The sequence below is a fragment of the Charadrius vociferus genome, unplaced genomic scaffold (genome assembly GCF_000708025.1).
Source record: "Charadrius vociferus isolate BGI_N301 unplaced genomic scaffold, ASM70802v2 scaffold1077, whole genome shotgun sequence".
Taxonomy (NCBI): domain Eukaryota; kingdom Metazoa; phylum Chordata; class Aves; order Charadriiformes; family Charadriidae; genus Charadrius; species Charadrius vociferus.
Window position 1 is genome coordinate 53,143 of NW_009649168.1, and position 6,764 is coordinate 59,906.

The 6,764-nt window shown below is 52.0% G+C and overlaps 1 protein-coding gene across 1 annotated transcript; it reads left to right on the top strand.

The window, feature by feature from the left end:
* The first annotated feature begins 2,645 nt into the window (after positions 1-2,645).
* On the top strand, positions 2,646-6,123 carry HSD11B1 (hydroxysteroid (11-beta) dehydrogenase 1). Its single transcript, XM_009888457.1, has 6 exons — positions 2,646-2,733; positions 3,344-3,474; positions 4,070-4,181; positions 4,834-5,019; positions 5,841-5,984; positions 6,113-6,123. Exons 1-6 carry the CDS (start codon positions 2,646-2,648, stop codon positions 6,121-6,123), a joined length of 672 nt encoding a protein of 223 aa, XP_009886759.1.
* The last annotated feature ends 641 nt before the right edge of the window (positions 6,124-6,764 follow it).

Below are 6,764 nucleotides of genomic sequence, written 5' to 3' on the forward strand. Positions count from 1 at the left end.
TGCGTGCAAAGTCCGGCCGGAGCCCCAGCCCTGCCCCTGTAACGCGTTCCCTCCCGGCAGCACTGTGCTGGGGGCACGGCCGGGGCTCCCCAGCAGCTCCCCTCCGCTGCTCGGCCAGTTTGCTGTCAGAACAAGTTTCCTTCACATCTTCCTTTCCTTCCAGTGAGCTCCAGACGGCACTAAATGAAGAACCTCCCCTGCACAGAGCAGTAAGCACAACGCCAAGCATCACCCCTTGAAAAACATGGCTTCAAACAGACGAGCAAGACAGAAGTGACCTGCAGCAGGAGACACACCCAGGAAAATTCGGGTGAAGCTGTTTCAGAAGCAAGAGGCGGCTCCCCTGTGCTGTCAGGGCTCCATCTCACCCGGCCGGGGCCAGGCACACCACTGGGCTCCCCTCTGCCAGGGCGAGAAGGTCTGGCAGCAGCGGGGCCAGGACCAGCTGGATCAGAAGATGCTTCTCTGCGGTCACCTCTGCCTCCCCTCCTCTCCCTTCCCTCGCTCCCTACCCCCAGGAAAAGGTTAAAAACAAGTTAAGTTGCATACAGCAAAACAAACCCAGAAAAAGCTGCAAGTGGGCGTGAGGAGCAGCAGCGCCCGGGAAGGGTGACAGACGGCCGCGAGCAAACCCTCGTGGGCAGCGAAATGGGGCTGGATCCGGCAGCTCCCACTGTTGCCGCAGCCCCCAGCCCTCCCCGGGACCACGGCAGCACCCCCTGCGCTTCATGTCCACGCAGGACACCCGACACGGCACATGCACGAATTTTCCTTTATAAGAAGTTTACATCCAAAATACTCAGTATTTCAGTCCTTTATCACCAGCTACTTTGTTTCACACAAAAACCTGAAATAAGCCGCAATTCTCATTCAAAACCACACCAGTAAGGCAAGTGCGGGGTTTGGCTCGGAACGCGGGGGGCTGCCTCTGGCCCCGCTCTCGCCGCGCCGACGCAGAGCAAAGAGCACCGTACCTTCCCAACACGCTTGCAGACGCGCACAAAGGTTGCCAGTTATCGCTTTACTGCAGTACCCTAATCCTAGTAATAAAGAACAGTATCTGAAAAGAGCCTCTCTCCTTGCCGTCAACATAAACAAGATCACAGCTGAGGTAAGGTTAATTAGTTCATTTTTTCAAGCCAAGGAATTAAATGGTTGCCCTGTGATCATGACCCAAGCCCAAAGCAAAGGGAGGCAGGAAAAGGCAGTGACTGTACCGGTGTTATCAGACCAAGTGTGGGCTGAGTGCCTCTTATCAGAGGGAAAGTTGAGACTGAAGTAGAAAGGCAGAAAATAAAGAAATAATCTGTAAAGCAGAAGCAAAGCCAGAGAGCTCCACTCAACCAGATGTGTCACTACATTTAATAATCTTTATTTTAAAGCTGCAATAGGGGGAAAAATAGATAATTCTTTCTGACTGGTTATGATGGAGGGGTCTGAGAAGGACAACCATGGCATTGTGCCCACATAAACCAGACCATGGTGTGGCCCCTGCACTGCAGCTGAGGCTCTTGTCCCCAAAACCACGGCTTTCCCCAGCTGAGAAGGCAGAGGCCTGGGCAAGGCAACTCCAGGAGCACACGAAGCTCCCGCAGCATGTCCCTGTCCCAGGTCCCCCAGCAGGGACTGGTACTCCGTGATGAAGATCCCAGTGCCAGACCAAAGCTGGAACATAGTTTATTCCTATTGCGTAAGACCGATGGCATTGAATTTGCTGCTGCGAGACTCGGGGAGCTAGCGGATGTTACACGGGTTTTCCTCGGACTATATTCACTTAAAAGTAAGAACAAAGCTCTTGCAAAACTGAAAGCAGGAACCACAGCAGCAAGGACTCTTCTTTCTCCGCAGAAAACAACATTCAGTATCTCGTCGCGAACCTCCCCTCCTGAGCGGCCCCGTGGAGCCGGGGCGGTCGAACCCCCGGTGCTGGGTTCGGCTCAGCATCTGCTCCCTCAGCCGCTCCTGGGAGGGAGCAGGTAGAGGTGAAAAAATAAACCCTGCCTGAGCAAAGCAATTTTGGAGCTGTTTGGGGGTGGTACGCGCTGTCGGCCCCCCACTGCCCAGCGTCCCGGCGGCATGCAGCTGCAGCGGGGCGCAGAGCAGCAACACCCCGGGGAGCACAGGACCTCTGCTGCATGTCCCGCTGCGTGTCCCCCCACAGCACGGCCGTCCCCAGTCGCTTCCCCGGAGCCTGACCCGCTGTGAGCAATCCATCAGACCCAGATTGCATCTCCACATGCACCCAGGGATGGTGCCAGCGGGAATAAAAGCCGATGTTTAACCACCTGCACTAGGCTGCCTCTGATGTTCTCGAAGTGAAACTTGACGCTGCTCAGCAAAGACACACCTCTTCCAGGGTGTTGTGCAAAATTCTGCATTTTAACGTAGGACAGGAAATATGAAAAGAGCCGGGCAGAACCCAAAGAGCACCCTCGGTTAGGCCGAGCTTCGTCAGCTCCAGCAGCAAATCAAAGGGTTCGCTTCACTTATCCATCCACCCGTGATTTTCCAGTGCTTTGGAAGTTGCCGTTCCTTCGCTAACAGGTTTTAAAGGATTGGCATTGCTGCTTCCCTCTGGAGCAGCTCTGCAGAGGGTTTTTTTCCTCCCTTCTCTTTCATGCTTTATTTCCTGACTCCACAGTGGGATGGGTCGGTTGCAAAAGATTCTCATTCCCTTTTTGGGATTGGTTTTGGCCTTCTGGTTTTATTCTGCGAGGGAGAATTTCAAACCCGGTAAGTATTAAACGTGAATCTGTCTTTAAGAAAAAATATTAAAAGCCACATTTGAGTGTTTTGCATAGAAACTGTACAGAGCTTGGACCAAACCACGTCTCAGCCTTTGTGTGGCGGCCGATACTTCTAACAAAGATTTGAAATCAAACTGAACGAGTAATATGGAGAAATACCTCCTGCGGGAGCAGGTGAGGGAGAGGGCTGAGACAGAGAGGACTCTGAACACTCCATTTTCCAGTGTGTAGCAAAAGAATTTATAAAAATTACTTTTAAATGTCGGATTTTAAGTTTTGCAGCATGCAATTAGTAGATGATTTTTATTACAAAATAGTGGGGGTGTTTATAAGTTGTGTCCTGACTTTTGGAAAACACTGCTGAAAGAGCCGAGCGCTGTCCCGGTGTCTCTGGAGTGGGCGAGGAGCCGCAGCCGCTCCTCAGCCCAGCTTTTTCCAGCAGATGGAAGAGACGTCCTGGTGCCGGACGCTTTGCAGTTGCAGGCTCACTTAGCTTCCAGTTAACTACTTACTCTGAGGGCATTAGGGGATTTTTAAAAAAAATTATTTTCTAAATAGTGCTTGGATAAATTAAATCCCCATGCCTTGGTCCCCAGAGATGCTGAAAGGGAAGCGGGTGATTGTCACCGGAGCAAGCACTGGAATTGGAGAGCAGATGGCGTATCACTTGGCGCGGATGGGGTCCCACATTTTGATCACGGCACGGACAGAGGCCAAGCTGCAGAAAGTAAATGGCAAGCTGAGCACCCACACAAGCACATTCACGGTGGCACACACACAAACATATGAAGGCCAGTCTCGCATCACAGGTACACGCGTGAATATGTGCCCATGTAGTTGCCATGGCACAAATACCAGACAGGCGCAGTTACTTCCACAGGTATGCATACTGATGCTGTCTGGGGCTCCTGCATGCACAGAACCCCCTCTCCTGCAGATACCTGCACTCTGCGTAGCACATATTATGGTATTTGAACTTGCTTAGTTATGTACACATATCCCCATACACACAGGCTCCCTCCACACACACACACCCTCATTCCACTGCAGTGATATACAGGCTCCTGCTCACCCTACACACGTGTGATTCCGGCACAGACTGCACCCATACAGAGCCAGACTGCCTTGGGTAACACATTCACCCAAAGAATAATTTTTCAGGCTCCCTTTGAAGCTTAAAAGGCTCATAACATACTCCCGAAACTCCAAACCGCTGTTTTAAGGTGGGGACACATCACAGGGAACACAGACGCCCTCTTTTGCTACGGCACCAGGCGTCCCAGGGCAAGGAAAGGGATTTCTGATGCATGGTGTTGGTGCAGGTGGTGGAGCGGTGCCTGGAGCTGGGGGCAGCCTCTGCGCGGTACGTCAGCGGCACCATGGAGGACATGGCCTTCGCCGAGCACGTGGTGAAGGAGGCAGAGACCTTGCTGGGTACGTTTACAGCCTGCTCTCCGCAAATGACAGTGGAAAATTGCATCTTGCCTTGGCCATGCTGCTTTTTGCCACATCCCTACTAAAAAAAGCAGGAGAGATGGAGATGGGGTGAGACGGGAGAGATTTTTTCCTAATTATGCCCTTTGCAGTCCCGCTCCTCCGCCTGGCTTCATCGCTCCAGCTCAAACTGAACTGCGCTCTCGATTTCAGCTCCGTGCCCTCATGACATCCTGTTCCAGTACCATAAACCCGGATTTCATCACCCTCTGCTACTGCGGTCTGAAACCCTCCATCAGCCCCATAGCAGCCTTGCTATTGCGGTCATGGGTCACGGCTGCCCTAATGCAATGTTTCGGCTCAGTGCGGAGCGCTGCCTTTCCCGCCCCCAGCCCACAGACAACTCGAGGGTGATGATTCCCTCATGCCATGGCATTTGCATTTTGAACCAGAAAAAAAAAAAAATCAGGACCAAATTTTTACTGGCAGCCACTATCCGGACTATATCCCCGCTCCAGAGATGACAGGCCACAGCTCTGACCCAAAAACCTAATTTCTTTCCATGACATTTATCGTTCTCCCAGGAAAGGCTCTGCTCTGCTGGTTGCAGCCCTCTCCCACCCAGCACTAATGCCTGCTCCTCTGCTTGCAGGAGGCCTGGACATGCTCATTCTTAATCACGTCGGTGCGTCATACTTCGGTTATTTCAATGGGGACGTTGGGCATGTACGAAAGCTCCTGGAGATCAACTTCCTCAGCTACGTGGCGATGACGGTGTCTGCCCTGCCCATGCTGAAGAAGAGCGAGGGCAGCATCGTAGTGGTTTCATCCATGGCAGGTGAGCGAGGAGCGAGGTAGGTGACACAGGATTCAGTCAAAAGACACTGCAGGCTGATTTTCAGAAGCAGCAGCATGCAGAGACACCAGGCATCCTAAAGGAGCCATAACTGCTTAACACACTGAAAAAAAACCCCAACAAATCCAGATCTTTTTTGTATTTTTTCAATGGAATTTCTTCTCTGACGCAAACCAATTGCCCCAGCTTGCTTTTTGACCAGTTCTGTAATCAAACCCCACACCCTGGTGTTAGGCTCATTAGAGCAGCAGAGCTCATACTACTCCAGTTTTATGGAGAAAAGTGGAAATGCAGTAATTTCTCACTGCATTGGATCTCTGACCATTCATCTTGGTTTGGCAGGTCAAGTTCCTGCTAATATTTGTAGACCGAGTTATTGACTCTTCACAAAAACATGACTCTGTTGTAATAAATTTCTGTTAAGTCAGGAAACTGAATTACTAACAGATGTCCCCAGTCACAGCCAGTATGTTGGTTAGTCTTCTGGTGATCAGCTTAGCTCAGTATCCAGAGAGGAGAGTTTAAACTTTGCTCCATCTCCCCCTTCCGAGGGTTTCCTGGTTCCTGCGGGTTGCTCATACCCTGAGCAGAGACATGAGACATGAGACATGGTGCTGCCCTTAAGACCTTAAAAGAGCTGGAAGCTGACGGGAATATTTGTAATACTGCTGTTCAGGTGCCAGGATGACATTTCACTAACAGTAAACTCCCTTTGGGTAAAATACTTTATCTGATGAAGGGCAAAACAGAGGTTCGGGCAGAGCAGCTTTTCGTGCTATAACAGAACTTCACTCTGTGTCCAGGCAAAGTCGGGTTTCCTTTTACGGTCCCCTACTCTGCGACAAAGTTTGCCTTGGATGGATTTTTCAGCTCCCTGAGGCAGGAATTCAGCATGCAGAGCATTAACGTTTCCATCACACTCTGCATCCTTGGCTTCATCGATACTGGTAAGATCAGTGCTGTCTGACCTGGCCGATCAGGAGCCGAGCATCACCTTCTCAGCCTCTTACCCTGCCCTTCAACTCCCTCTGCCACCGACTCTCCCCTTTCACCTCTGCCGCTGCTTCTCCTCCAGCCCCGCTGTAGCATGAGTGCATGCAAAACACGCTCTGGTCTCTGGGGGATCCTATCACAGAATGGTTGGGGTTGGGAGGATCCTTAAAGACCATCCAGTTCCACCCCTCTGCCCTGGGCAGGGACAGCTCCCACTAGACCAGGTTGCTCAAAGCCCCATCCAACCTGGCCTTTGTTGGATCCAAAAACGAGCCTCAAAGCTAATTTCTTTCCCCACATTACATAAAACCAGGCACCACATACAGGCTGGCACAGCCTAATGCTCAATTAGTACGAATGGATGTACCAGCCACCTACCTCCCATTAATCCCATCTACTGATGAAACGATGAGATATGGGAATACAAGACCATGATTAGGGCAGCTGGAAGAGTTCTGCATGCACTGGGCAGTGGGGAGGAATTTACCTCTGTTTTGATGCACATACCATATCCCAGCTGCATCCCCAGCAGCGTGGCCAGCAGGGCGAGGGGGGATTGTGCCCCTCTGCTGCGCTCTGCTCTGGGGAGACCCCCCTGCAGTGCTGCCTCCAGCTCGGGGGGTCCCACCAGCAGAAGGAGACGGAGCTGTTGGAGCGGGGCCAGAGGAGGCCCCGGAGATGCTGGGAGGGCTGGAGCCCCTCTGCTGGGAGGACAGGCTGGGAGAGTTGGGGGG

Coding starts and splice junctions, on each gene's coding strand:
- HSD11B1 (XM_009888457.1), top strand. CDS start 2,646: ATGGGTCGGTTGCAAAAGATTCTCATTCCCTTTTTGGGATTGGTTTTG. Junction 2,734..3,343: donor GAGGGAGAATTTCAAACCCG/GTAAGTATTAAA, acceptor CTTGGTCCCCAG/AGATGCTGAAAGGGAAGCGG. Junction 3,475..4,069: donor CAGAGGCCAAGCTGCAGAAA/GTAAATGGCAAG, acceptor GTGTTGGTGCAG/GTGGTGGAGCGGTGCCTGGA.